This window comes from Phocoena sinus, chromosome 8 (assembly GCF_008692025.1).
Source record: "Phocoena sinus isolate mPhoSin1 chromosome 8, mPhoSin1.pri, whole genome shotgun sequence".
Lineage (NCBI taxonomy): Eukaryota > Metazoa > Chordata > Mammalia > Artiodactyla > Phocoenidae > Phocoena > Phocoena sinus.
In genome coordinates this window covers 70311828-70327084 of record NC_045770.1, presented here as the reverse complement: position 1 = coordinate 70327084, position 15257 = coordinate 70311828, and the positions used below count along the sequence as shown (strand labels likewise).

Below are 15257 nucleotides of genomic sequence, written 5' to 3'. Positions count from 1 at the left end.
AAATAAGAGCATGGTGATCTCAGCAATATATACTATGATCCATGGCAATTTTTTTCTCCAATTGTTCTCAGAACAAATTAAAGATTTTGTTTTCTTTTTAAGATTCTAAATGTGTCACTCACTGCCTACTAACTTCTGCTGCAGTGTGCTGTCTCACAAAGATAAATTCAGATTGATTATGGAATTCCCTCAGAATACAGAGAAGTTATAATATTTTGCTATTCTGAATACATGCATCCAGGCAAGATGCAATGTGGCATGTCCAAGTCTATACTGTTGGCTGTAATTGAAATATTTCCATATTGTAGCAAAAATGATAATAGCTCATAAAAGTGGGGTGTATCTATGAGTTATCTGGCAACTCAAATAACTTACCATCATCCTGTGATACGACCAGACAATGATCTGTGAGATGAGGGATGTGTAGTATATCTTTCTTCTGTTTTGGAGGGTGGAAAATAAGGTATGAGACTTTGAGCCAGTAACTGAAGAATCTTTGAGTCCTGTCTCCTAGTTCAACGTATTTTTCTTCTCTACTCCTCCCAAACTCTCTAAATAGGTTAATATCTGAAGTTAGTATCTCAGAAGACTGCAACCATCCCAGTCCCTCGTCTTTCTGAGGAATCAAAGTAAATGGACAGAATTTTACCCATGGGATTTTTGACTTTTTAATAAAAGTGAAGTTTGTATCCGAATTACACAAACTAGGAGTATTCTAGCAGGAGGTAGTCTTAGTCTAATGGGTCCTAGGTTCATGATACAAGCTCCTCCTTTTCCTGTGTTTAAGTCTTAATAAGTTTCGGCTTCCTTTTGGTTTCCCTGAAAATTAGAAAATATACTTCCTGTCATTCAGGGACTCTTGCTGTGGAGCTGCTTTGATCCCAAAGCAATGTTGGTTATTGTGGCAAGTGAAACTAATGTCAGGCAAATGTCCTATAGGCTGTAACTCCTGTTTCATATTTGCTCTGTAAGCTCCAGATAAAAATAATCAGTTGGAAAACCTAGAAGCCTGGAAAGATGGATTTATGTAATGGACATTATTTCCCAAATTGGCATTTGGAGGTTGTCTACTTATACTAGAGGTAGCAAGGGCCAGATTACAGTAGTGCCTAAAACCAACCTGTTTCAACAGGCTTCATCTTCTTTTGTACAGATTTAAAGAGAATGGGTCCTCACGCAAGCATTTCAAATCCAGAGACAAATTTGAAAAAAATTGCTACAACATGTTGACTGATTCCTTGCCAAGTCAGCCACTGAGAACTTTTTCTTGATCGACTCTTACACAGAGACAATTAAAGGCGAGGGGGAGGGGGGGGGAAGCTTGTAACTTTTTAAAAGAATTAAACTTCACAGTACTCTAAATCCCTCTCCCTCTTAAATCTTCTCTTCTACTTTTAACCCCCCTCTTCTTCACCCTTACTTCTCCCTCTCTGGCCTTTTCCTTTTTCTCTCTCTTCTGATCATTCCCTGTGATATACTCAGTTGCTCTAATGTATTCATTTTTACTTTTGGTATTGATACAATATGTTCTGGAGACATAGCTTTCCAAAGATTATATTCAGATATACAGATTCAAACCAGCAGAAAGGTTAAAAACATTTTAAAAATATGCTTGTCAGCAGTGGAAAGAAAGCTGTTTGTAGCCAGCAGGTGAACTGGAGAGTACTACAGGGTGTGGTAGAGATGGTAATAAATTAACTGGCAAGCCAAAAACTATAAAAAAAAAAATCAGCTATTTCATAGCATAGAAGCATGACAGCTATGAAAAAAGGAGTGCCCCAGGGAATTCTTTTAGAGTTTGATTTTTTAAAATATGTTTGACATGAAAAATGTTTTAGTACAAATAAAACAACTGGTATTAAACTTACAGGGAGGAGGGTTATGGTTTAGAGTTAGTATGAATAATGCATGATATTTAAAGAAAGAACAGCTCTAAAATGTTCTGAGAGGCAGCCCATGTTGATGGTTGGAATGGTGATTTTTTTTTTCTCTATTTTTGAAGCATCATTAATTCAGCATCGTTTTGTGATTTTTTTAACCTGATAAGATGTCACCAAAGAAATACTGTTTGACTTAGATTAGGATATTCTTTCTTCAGATAATTTAGTTTAAATATCAAGAGGATCAGTAGAATTATTTAAGCATAAAGCAGCAGTCATTTACCATAAAAAATAATTTGGCCTAGTTATCTTTTTTAAAAAGCTCATGTAGCACTGCAAACCAAAATCAACCTCATGGAAGGGGAAAAACAAGATCAGATATTTTGAACATTACTCCATAGGAGACTAGCACAGTATAGTGTTAGTGAATGCATTGTAGCAGCGCTCCATATGCAATCAGAAGCCAATTGTTACTGGACTGTGTACAAGCGCACACTGTGCTCAATGGTCTGATGAGGTATTATGGATATGATGCAAAGAGACTGTGTAGATTAGAAGCTTACAATTTGTTAAAAGTGAAAGCAACTTAACATTTACGTTGGGCCAGCTGAGTGGAACTTCATGTGGCAAACAGGATGAGTTCCAACGAACCAGGGGCACCAGGAAGGCTCCAGGTATTAGTGTCCACGCAGAAAAAAAGGGGTTTTATTGCTTTCTAGTTGACTACCTTTATTACTGTGATTCTTTCTATACTTTTCATTATTATATTCAGCTTTTAGTGTGGAAAAGTTCATGCAAAACAGCATGATTATTGTAAATGTCAAAAAATGTGTGGAGGAACAGCCTATTAAAATATAGCCTAGAGACAGTACATAACACTGACTTTAAATAAGTAGCTGAAGTCAAAGTGATACTCCATGAAATCACTGATATTGTATAATTTATCCATAAGTATTAATTTTGATTTCAATTGCCACTATCACAATACATTCCTCATCACTTTCTCTTGGTTCTTCAGGTTGTTCGCTTCATACAGCCTATGATCTTAGGTCACAGAAGGTGCTTCAGCCCCCCTGTTTAGGAGTGGTCTGGAGCCAGAAACACATTAAGATGTAGCATTGATCTCTGCTAAACCATGCTCAATCTCGACCAGACATTTAATGCAGATATCACATGTAAAATGTGTGTTTATTTAACCAAATCATCATCAGAGAATAAGTGATGAGTGCCTAGTGTGTGTGCATGATTCTGTACTGGGTTCCACCGGAAGTTAGTGCAGAAAAACATAGTTTCCACTCTGTTTGGGATACCAGGCATTTCATAGAATGTTGGCAGATAAGATTAGCTTCTCTCTTACCGCTATCAAATTAAAGAGGTTGCATTTAATTTTTTTCCTCTATTTTTAATAAAATAAACATTAGGGTTATGGACAGTCAGTAATTCTTAATCTTTTTTGGACTGTAATACTCTGCCTTGCCTACCAAGGCAAAACGTTTTGTTGTTTTAATGTAAAAGCCTTAATGCTTTCTCAGTGAACTGAATGTCAGCCTGGCTTTAAGATATTTTTTTACTCTTAAAAAAATGATGTATTACAAGATTTGTAATGGAGTGAACATGCTTGAATTGCACATTTAATTTTTTTAACATCACATTCATGTTTTGCCAGTTTGCCTACCAGCTATCTGTTAACAAAAAGTTCCAAGGCAGCAGTGCAAGTCTGTGCCCAACTAAGCCTTTTGTTTCTGCAGATGTTTGGGCTTAGAGCAATGTTGTAAAGCTCCGGCAATCCAAGGACCATGTTTGTACTTGTCTGCTGTGATTCCCTGTTCATTGTCTAAACCTGTATGCATTGTTCTTTCCGACAGGTGATAACTACCCTGTACAGTTCATTCCATCAACAATGGCAGCTGCTGCTGCTTCTGGACTCAGCCCTTTACAGCTCCAGGTGAGTGCCAGAAGAAAAAAATGTGTGATCCGAGCCAGTACTTTAGTGGAAAACTGCTAACCAGCTGTATGCTAAATAATGGCCTGGATATTAAATAATTTTTTAAGCATAGCCTAGAAGGATTAACACCTTATGTACTTACCATACTGCAAATAGAAGAGAAAACTGTCAGTGTCAATATTTTTAAAGGAAAAAATGACATTAGGACTCAGTACTGTATGTTCTCGATCAGGTAAGTTAATGGTTTTACAATTTTTTATGGCTGGTTGTTATTGGGTATGTAAGCTTTTTCCTTATCAATTCTTCGTCCACGTCTCCATTCATGTCCAATTAGCTTTTACACATACGCATCAAAACAGAAAACAATGTTGGACATTTTCCTTCTTGCAGCTCATGGAATAGGGGGTTGTTATTACCAAATTACTTTAACTATTTGGAAAATGTGAACACTTTGCTCCTGAATATGTGTATTCTCGTCCTCATCCTCATGCCAGGTCAAAAGTTTGGGCATGGTGTCTGACCAAATTCTGGGTTAGTGTTCTTTACCTATGGAACTAAAATTGGAGAGAAAGTGTTTTGGAAGCTAAATTAAAAAATCACTTGCACCTTCTCTTCTTCATAGTAAAATGGTGCGGGGTGGGGGGGTTAACAATAGGACTAAGTAATCTTTATACCCTTCTAGCACTGCCATCTTAATGGGAAATTGACTTTAAATATGAGTGTATATTTTAACAAAAACAAAAAGATAATATCATTAAAATAATGGTTAAACCTTCAGTATTTGAACATTTAGAAAATGTATCGTAACTTGAATTTCAATACAGTGGATATAGTTTTTATTCTTATAATTTACTGTGATTTTTTTTTTGAATTTTCTTAAATAGTCTAGGGAATAGCATCTAACTAGGCATTTTTGTTTCTTCTTTGCTATTACTCATATGACTTGAACGTAAAAAATGTACAGATATTTTACCGTGAAAAAGTATCATTTTGAGTATCTTCAACTGGGTCTACAAATAAAGAATTTTTGCAGTACTTTGAGAAGTTTTTGTCATAAGCCTCATCCAGAAAGTCTTGAAGATGTTGTCCATTATGGACTGCCTAGCAGAGCTAGACATTTTGCCTAATGAAAGCAGCAACCCTACCTCTCTTCTAAACCCTCACCTTCTCTACTACTGACAGGGGAACTTACTGCAGTTGGTAAAAATATAAAAAGAAACCTCACTCATAATCAATCTAATCTATTTCTCCTTTTTTCATAGCTATGCTATTGCATGTCTTCTTGAGTCAGAGGCAAAAATAAGAAAGCAGTTTGATCCTATAATCAAGTTTCTGTGAAAGAGAGTATCTGGGTCCTAAACCTACTTTCTATTCTTTGGTGTGGTCAAGACCTTGGGTTTAGAAATATGTGTTCTGTTTCATGAGTTCTGACAGTATGTTTTGTCTTTTTTTTTTTTTTTTTCTGAATATGCTACTAAACAGAAAGGTCATGTCTCCCACCCACAAATTAACCCAAGGCTAAAGGGCCTAAGTGACCGTTTTGGCAGGAGTTTGGACACCTTTGAACATGGTGGTGGCCACTCTTACAACCACAAACAGATTGAGGTATGAATACTTCCATTGGTGCTTCATTGGGTGGGGGACTGGATTGTTCAGTCATATTCTAGGCTTTTTTAAAAAAGTAGCAAACACTCAACCTAAACACTAAAACATAATCTTTCCCTTTTTCTCATTCCTAAGGAGGCTCATTTTTGCTCCTTTTTCTTTCAGAGGAAAAGGCAAACCCCAGACCAGCGCCTCTGAAATACATTGTTTATTGCTATATATTTAAGCAAATTCTTTACATTATGAGTGCTTTCAAAACCATCTTTATTTCCCTTACTCTTTTTTTTTAATGTATAATGCTGTATAGTAGTTAAAAAACACTTAAACATTAAAAGAAAAAAAAACTCATTTGACCATGTAACAACCCTGTGGAGTTGATAAAACATAATTCTGCTTTCACAGACAAAACAATGGAGGTTCAGAGAGGTCAGGTTATTTAATAACCAAGGTTACGAAATATTCTTGGAGTCAGAGTTATTATCCAGGATTTCTAACTCTACCAAATTCAGGTTTTCAAATTTAGTTTTCTCTGGCTGAAGTGAGGTTGGGTGCCTGGGCCTGACGTAAACTACTATAGTAGCTCCTTCATATGTAACTTTCAATAAAGCTCTTTGTTGTGGGATATTCTTACTACATGGGAGAGGATGGCTCATACGGCTCTTTTGAAAACCAAACCCCTTTCTCCTATAGGGACCCAGTCCTCCTCTCTCCATTATCATGCTTAATTCCTCTCCTATATCATTGGAGTACCTCTCGGGGTACTATCAGATGCTGGAGGGTTGCTAGCTATCTGTTGAGTCACAAAAAAAGGAGACAGGTTATCTCACACTGAAATACACTTTAACTTTCTGGGTTAGATCTAATACTACATTTATGTTCTAACCTAGGATGGTAAACCCAGTTTAAAAAGAAGAAAACAATTACATCTAACAAAGTTGTATATTCAGCTCCTATTGGCTCTGCCTGTCTATACATATCAACTACTATGTGATCAATAAAGTGTCCCTTTGACATTATCTTCTCTGTTGCTTTTAAATCTGCATTTTTGGAAAATGATAGAGAAAGCTCACTTCTAAGAAGAAGGAAGAGGACAAGATCAAAGGACACCTTGGAAGTAGCCTAAGGAAGAGTTCAGACCTTGTTGCTTGCCTTCTTCCTTTCCCTTTCCCTTTGATTATAAGCAGTATATAGGGGGTTTCCACCCAGACATGACAAGGCATATACTGTTAGAATATCTGCTGTCTTCTATACAGCCAGAAGGGATTTCTTTTCTAAGGCTTTCTTTTGGCTGTAGAGAAGATGCCATATTTCTGGACGTTCTAAAAATCTACTGTGCTTAGGATTGGCAAGCAGTGAGATAACTGGACGTTAAGAACAAGCCTTTCTGTGTGATGACAGTTAGCAAGCTTACTTACTCAGGACAGGTAGTTTGTTAAATTTTTAAGTGCTTGAAAGAATGTAAAAGCAAGTGGCCTTGGCTCAAATTAAAAACTTCCTCTCCTCTTGACTTTTATTTTCTCTTGAGGTGTTGAGTTCTATCCCATCAACCTCCCCCTAGCCAGTTTTCTACCCAGTGTCTTCTTTTACTAATTTTCACTTAGGTTGACTTCTCTTCCCCCCACCATCACAGACCCCTGATGCTGTCAAATCTGGCTTCTGTTGGGTTTCTGGAAACCATGATGTCATATATGTGAGTACCAGATCCGTGTAGTGCTGTAGCAATGCGGATCTAGGAGCACAACATATGCCACATGCCTGCCACTTTAATGAGACTAAATACAGAATCTGGTAAGGCAGGGGGCCCTCATAGCTTTGCAGTGTAAGTTTGGGGTGGTTTGAGAGTTTCCTGGGTTTTTTTGTTGTTTTTTTATTCTTGCTCTGTTCTCTAGCTTCCACTTTTTGTACCTTTCCTTGCATGTCAGGAAACCTTTGCTTAGAAAAGATTGACCTGGTTTGAAAGGCAGGTTTCTCAAACTATCCTGGTATGAGTATAGCATGTTTATTGGGACTCCCATGAACTGCACAGTGGACACCCATATCTAACCTGCTATAGACACTAACATTTTAAATCTTGAGCAAAAGTAGAGAGAAAATTTAATAATATCTTGCTTTATTGATTTTAAAGTCTACTTTCTTTTCTAGCCAGGGTTTTCTCCATTCCTTTGACAAGCTAAATGTCACAGCTGTGTCAACTGTGGATAGGATCATGATAAATAGGATCATGATAAATTGTGGATACTAAGCATTACAATTATGTTAATAGGTTTTATTTCTAATCAGAGATTCTTAGGAAGAAAGACCATAACACATATATACCACCACCACCTCCACACACACCCTGCTGCATTGCTCAGAAGTGGTCCTCTCTACCTGATGTACAGTTAATTTGTCCTTCAAAGGTTGTCACTTTTAACATTAATGAGCCTGGGTAATCTTAACAGTATAGTTATACTCTGGAAGCCTGAAATTTTGTTATCAGGTAGAGAAAAGGTATTTAAAGTGGAAAGATCCTCCTTACGTTAGTATATTCCAGTTCTTTCTTTCTTTAAAATAAGAAAGACACAGAAAAGTTTTTTTGCTTTTTGTTTTTTTTTTTTTGGTACTCCGTGCTGATCTAAGGCATGGTTTTCTCTGCCTCAGGAGCACAATATTAGGAGAGAGAAGGCCAATGAATGCTATTTTTAGTTGAACAGATGGAGGCATGAATACTCATATATCTGAAGGTTGAGGGGCTTGAACCATTCATTTTGATAATGTATTTAACCCTGGGAACAATCAGAAACTGTAACTCTAAGGTTACAGTGCTTTTGACCTTTAGAGAACAGAGGGCACTTGCTACAGTAAACAATATATTATATTGCTACTTATTCCAGTTCTCGACCCGTATAAATTTCAGGACCAGTTGCCATTTGCTTTCCTCAGCTATGTTAGCATTGGTCCTTCAAGTAAGTCAAAAGGGGGGGACCAGTATAATGAGGCAGTCATGTAAATATGGCCTTTAAATAGCTAAGATGTTAGATTGTTCTGAAGAAATATTGTCTCAGAAACTAAGCTCAGAATGACACTTTTTTTTAAACGAAAGAGTGATTTTAATGTACTGATTCATTTTTTGTTGTTACTTTCAATGTGATAGGTACCTAAAGTAATTTGGTTTTGTTTTTTAATTGGAAGTAATGTTGCCTCATAGTTTATATTAAATACAATCTGGTACCATATCATGCAAAGTAATGCACCTGTCTCATGCTTTCTTATTAAACGATGCATGCTTCTCTTTAGCAAATACAACAGCTAAATATCACACAGTTTAAGAATTTCTAATTAAAATATCTCTACATGTCAGCATATTGGTAATGTATTATTTTAGTCCATCTATTTTGTTTATGAAACAGTGACATATGTTTAGATTGTGAAATACATGAGCCTTAAAAATCACTTTATTGAAGAAAATTAATTCCTACAATACTGTCTCGGTAATGTGTTCACTCACCCAGTCCGTCATTGGTGGCACTGCCAGTCTTAATGTAGAGTAGACACACTTACTAGTTTTATCTGTGTAACAGTCTTGGAATGAAGCAATAACAGTTCTTTTTCTTAGTTCCAAACGATAGGGTTTTCTTCCTTTACTTTTTTTTTAACTCATTAATTCAAACCTGTCCCCCCAAAACACTTTTTGTTGCTTTTTTTTTTTTTAATACAATGAAGGATGGAAAAAAAAAAAAAAAAAAAAAAAAAAAATGAAGGATGGGACTGAGCATATGTATAAGGGATTCTGAGAGACCAATCAAAATTAGAAACAAGCTAGTTACCTTTTCAAAGTTAGACATAGTAATTTGTTTGTCAGCAGGGAGATGTTTGGGTCAGCCCTGAAATAAAGTGACTGTCAGCAGTTATTCCTACAAGACAAGTAATTTCACTCAATGTATTACTGACAGATTGCTCACTTCTCTGAATCACCAGAGAAAACAAACTTAATATTGTTACAGGCAGAGTTTCTGTCTTCATTAGCTGCAGAGAATGATTTTTATCTAGCATTCAAAGACTAGCAAGCTTTAGTTGGAACATATTTTAACCAAGTTCTTATAATGACAGTATGGGTGGTAGCCTAAATGAAAGGAAGTAAATATGAAAATTTAAAAACTCAATATAAATATATTTTCACTTTTATTTGATGGGTATTATGTGTAGTTTTGGGAAGATTTGAGGAAAGGAGTATAATCAGAGCCTTAAAACACTAGAAAAATCTATCAATCAACCATAAGTTATTCTTAAATGAAACTATTAAAGTCTTGCGAAGTTTACAAAGATGGAGGAGAACAATTGAAATTTTGCAAAAGTGAATACAAACACATATTTTATTTAAATGATATTGTCAGTTTTCATGCTACAACTGGAAAGTGAAGAAGTGCCCATCAACATTGAGAATGCTCTATTTCTATTTTAGTTCCAGCCTGAATCTTTATGATATTATATATAGATGCTCTTCTCTGGCTCAAACCCTGTCTTCTTGTTTGAAATCGTAAACATGCCTCAGTTCTGTGGAGGAATGAGAGGGTGAGTTAGCTGGGCTGAGTGGGCTTTGGAGGCTGTGATTTCTAATAGAGGGGTGAATAAAGAGTTGATTAGAGTGACCTATTACTAGCTACCTGATAGAGAAAAAGGAATGCACTGATTCAAAGCTTGTTCTGAGGATGCCAACCAGGGGGTTGTGCTTCGAGGGGAAATGCTTGCTTTTCTCATAATCAGCCTTTTCTCACCAACTTTGACTTTAAGAGTGTGATGGAATTTGGGAGGACCATTACAGCTGGGATTAGATGAGCTGTGGACTAATGGAATGAGCTCCATTTTGGAATCAGAATCTTGGATTAGAGTTTCCGCTATTACTTGCTATGTTGTCCTATACTGTTCTCAAATAACCTTCTTTTTTCAGTTTGTTCATTGTAAAAAGGGGATATTATTTATTCCCAGGGTTGTTGTGAATAGTAAATGGGTTAACGAGGCATGTATTAGATTTCCACAAAAATTCATTATCAGAATAGGAAAAACCTTACCAACATCCCAATAAGCAGTCATTTCTACTCTAGCTTTGCTGCCTAACTGCTTCTGAGGGGCAGCTCTGATCTACTCTGATCTAGCTCTGATTCAGAATGTGTCACTGAATTCAGGGATTTTTGTCTAATTTGTTTACTGTTGAATCTTCAATGTTGCCTGGGACAGTAGTTGGTAAAATGAATGAATTAATGAATTCCCTCTTTTGGTGGCAATCTGGGACTCAAGCTTCTTTGGAAATTTTTTTTTTTTTTTTTTTTGGAGATGTTCAGCCAAGTGCTCTGTCTTTAGGAGGGATTATTTCATGTAAACAACTTTTCATTTCTAGGTAGCCTTCTTAAGAAAAATGGCAGGTGTCAAGTGAATCTTGATGGAGATTAACAAAATATAGGCAGATCAGAGAAGGATGCAAAATATTAAGACATTTCCTAGTGTTTGGAAATCTGACTTATTTTATTCAATGAAGCATAATAAGTTTATACTACCACTTACAACATTACTAGCACTTAAAACATTGGGTAAACTTGATTTTCTCTTAGAAATTTTATCTTCAGTTGATTTTCAGGTAGTATCTAAAAGTTGAGAGAGTATGGCTCTTCTCACCAAGCTCTGTTAATCACTGTGTTTAAGTTATTTGATTGATGGGATGGTTAGCTGTACTCACAGAGATGGTTTAGTAGGAGTCCAAGACCTTGGAATTACAAAATCAGTGCCGTCCTCTAGCTTTCCTCATGTAACATCTCCACCAACATTCATTTAGCTCCAGCCTCACTAATTAATACACACAACAGGGAACTCCCAGTATCTGAATACTTGTATTTAAACAGACTGCTGGTAACATGCAGTGGTTTCTAAAATAATGACAGGTATTTCTATTCCTGTTTTTACCAAAGTGGAGTTTTGAGATATTGTTTGGTTGGTATCATGTATCATATATTGTATGCTTTTGTGTTATAATGAGCTACCTTGAAATTAAGAGAGATGATGTGATTAAGAACATAGGGGAAGGTTTGAAAGCAAAACATTCTAGTGTTTTAGAAAATGCTTCACTCCAGTTTCCAACCACAGAATAAGTCAGGATATGCAACATTCAGGAAATTTAAATCAGAAAAAGATGTGATGAAATATTTTGACATGTTGCATAACAGAAGAGACTGAGCAGAACAAAAACATTTTTAAACCACTTTATTGAAGTATGAGTGACATACAAAAGCTGTACATACTTAATATATACAACTGGATGAGTTTGGAGATAAGTATGTACCTGTGAAACCATACCACAATCTATGCCATAAACACCCATCACCTACAGAAGTTTCCTCTCACCATTATTATAATAATAATAATTATTATTATTATTACTATTTTGTGTGATAAGAACATTTAACGTAAGATCTACCCTCTTAGCGAGTTTTTAAATATACAATACAGTGTTATTAACTATAGGCTTTATGTTATACAGTAGATGTCTAGGATTTACTTACTTTGCATAACTGAAACTGTGCCCTTGACTAATACTTCCCATTTCCCCTCTCCCACCCCCTGGCAACCACCATTCTACTCTCTGATTCTATGAGTTTGACTATTTTAGATTCCTCATATAAGTGGTATCACATAGTATTTATCTTCTGTGTCTGGTTTAACTTAGCATAATGTCTTCCAAGTTCATCCATGTTGTTGCAAATGGCAGAATTTCCTCCTTCTTCTTTAAGGCTCAATAATATTCCATTTTATGTACATATTACATTTTCTTTATCCATTCATCCATCAATGGACATTTAGGTTGCTTTCATGCCTTAACTATTGTGAATAATGCTGCAGTGAACATGGGAGTGAAGATACCTCTTTGAAATCTTGATATCAATTCCTTTGGAGATATATCCAAAAGTTTCAGGCCTTACATTTAAGTCTTTTACATTTAAGTCTTCCATTTCAAGGTAATATATTTTTGTATTTTTTCCTCCGAAGTGCAAACATACAGTGCTCATTTGAAGCCAGATTGGAACAGAGTTGCTTTTAATCTAGAAAATCCATTTGGGGGATATTTATCAGTTTTCACTCTAATTCACTTATTCATTTAAATTAAACAAATAATGAAGTATTACATCTTTTCTTTTAAAATTCCTATTACTTGAAATTATACCTGTTAGCTTTGAATGACTGTGACAATGTCATGAAATTTATTGTCTCTTGGAGTTGCATCAAAATCTTTTTTTAAAAAGGAAGCTTATAAATGGTCATGCTCAGGAAATTTGAAAAAGTTTGTGTGAAAATCGAAACAATAAATTTACTTATTCAGTTATTTAACAAGTATTTATTTAGTGGCTATAACGTGCCAGGTACTGTTCTAGACCAGTAGTCCTCAACCGGAGGCAATGTTGCCCACCAGAGTTCAGTTGACAGCGTCTGGAGACAGTTTTGATTGTTATGACTTGGGGTGGGGGTGGAGATGCTACTGGCATCTAGTGGGTAGAGGTCAAGGATGCTGTTGAATATCTTACAATGCACAGTTTAGCCCCTCACAACCAAAAATTATCCAGTCCCAGCTATCAGTAGTGCTGAGGTTTAGAAAACCTGTGTAAAACAAAGTCTTTGTCCTAGGGAGTTTACATGCTAGCTGGGGAAAGAGAAAATAGGGAAAGAAATATTTAATAAAGAGTTGGGATTGCAAATCTTACTCGTCTTAACAGAAATATCCCACCTACCTATCTACCTGTCCACCTGAACCTGTATGTGCAGGTTTAAAAAGACTGAGACCTATATGATTGTTTATCCTGAGTTCTTTGCTTCTCTTTGATCTTCAAAACTAAGACTTTTATTCTAGTCAGTCACTTCTGGCTAGAACAGTCACAGTTCTCCTCAGGCTCATTTTCTCAATTGTATTAAGCACACCATATACTCTGGCTTTTGGTAAAGTAATATTATTTCTGAATATAATAGTGTATAAATCTATATTTCCAAGTGAAGTAAATATGAAATTTGGTGAGGACATGGGAGCTGTTTATTAGTTTTTTTTTTTTTTTTTTTTTTTTTTTTTGCGGAACGCGGGCCTCTCACTGTTGTGGAGCACAGGCTCCGGACGCGCAGGCTCAGCAGCCATGGCTCACGGGCCCAGCCACTCTGGGGCATGTGGGATCCTCCCGGACCGGGGCACGAACCCGTTTCTCCTGCATCGGCAGACGGACTCTCAACCACTGCGCCACCAGGGAAGCCCCTGTTTATTAGTTTTTATAGGATGCTATTTGTTGACATCCCATAGGATGAGTGGAATCACTCTTGGCAGAGAACCTGTATTTGATGTGTGACTTGGATATTACAAAGGAAGCCTGCCTTTCTTTCTAAAAACAAAACTAAACAAAACAGATTTAAGAATAGTATGAATATTATATGTATGTATGTATATGTATATACGTATACCTACATATATACGTATACATACACGTATATAATACGTATTGCATAGTATTTTAAAGTTTAATAAGCAATTTATATTTAGGCTTTATAATAAATATGCTTTAATATTATCCCCATATTTTAGAAGAAGAAAATGAGGCTCAGATGGAAGTGACTTGGACCAGATGACTTATCTATTAAACAAAACAGGGCCATAATGCGTGGTTTAAGTGCATTTTAAAATTTACTTCTTGATCAGGATTCTTTGCTTTAAACTGTGCTGTATGTAGGTATGTAGGAAGCACAGTCATTTAGAAGCTTTCCTGCATGACTTATTCTCCTCTTATTATAATATTCAAGTGAATTAAAAATAATCTAATTGAACTATAAAGGGGAAAAATTCAAAGCCAGCATCACATTCTTGGGATCTCAAAGAGTTCATGTATTTTTCCAAATTTCTAGTTAACTGTCCAGAAGAAGCTTCAAGCCTAATAGAATTAACCAATATAAGAATTATCATGAAATATGTCTTATTCTGTAGCTTCCGTTTGAGGAAAATGCTTAGAATGTTTTTGCTGAATGCTGAGCTCTATTCTTTTGAGAGTTTCTGGGCCTGTCTTAACATTTCAGTTTTGATGAGTCTCCTGGAGTAGCTGGGGAGTGTGTCCTTACCCGTGCCTAGCCTGTGCTGCTGTCTGAGCGCATCCGGCCGGTTGCATGCCAGCAGAGGAAGCAGATGCTCGACCACACTGGAATGGTGCGCCTGCTGCATCAGGAGCTGGGGATTCCTCCTGACATCTGGACTTTGCTGGGTCGGGAAGCCTGCCTCGGGCCAGGAGGCTGCGGGAGCTGTGGGGCAGAGAGCGTAGAGTCTTTGCTGCTCTTTAAGCGATTAGGGCACCGAAGCGGCAATAATATTGAATTATCGCTTGGCTGCTTTCTTCTCCGCAATCTTGGGACAATAGAAGAGTCAGGAAGGAGCATTTACAGTAAAGCCATGTTCAGAGAGACAAGACTAATTATAGAGCATTAAAGAGCTTTATTTTAAATGATTTAATTTACAGACACCTCTGGACAGTATATGAAACTTTTTAGAGCCATAAACCCGGTAGCTTAAAGAGACTTTTCTAATTTAAAACGGCTAGTATGGAACCGTTATTTCAGCAGTTTTCTAATTTTAGAAAGTTTGGTCAAGGTGTGCCACTGAAGATACAGCATCTGCTAAAAAAAGAGAAAATGTACTGATGCTTGTAGTTGCTGGGGAAAAGTTCTCTAGCTTGAGGGGAAGGAAGACTAAGAGATTGACTGAATCATGCACTGGCTTTTTCAGTTTCACTTTATCACACTGAAAACTGGTCTGCATTTGCTACCCAGAGCTGAACCCATCT

General features: G+C 36.5%; 1 protein-coding gene across 7 annotated transcripts in view; it reads left to right on the top strand.

Moving 5' to 3' along the window:
• Positions 1 to 15257, top strand: part of SOX6 (SRY-box transcription factor 6) — a 624715-nt gene that overhangs the window by 497563 nt on the left and 111895 nt on the right. For 6 of the 7 annotated variants that reach the window (XM_032641113.1, XM_032641114.1, XM_032641112.1 and 3 more), the window contains one exon: positions 3746 to 3825. In XM_032641113.1, coding sequence (XP_032497004.1) covers positions 3746 to 3825 — 80 coding nt within the window. Of the gene's footprint in view, positions 1 to 3745; positions 3826 to 5307; positions 5431 to 15257 lie in introns of all 7 variants that reach the window. The other variant, XM_032641108.1, reaches the window with a different exon arrangement.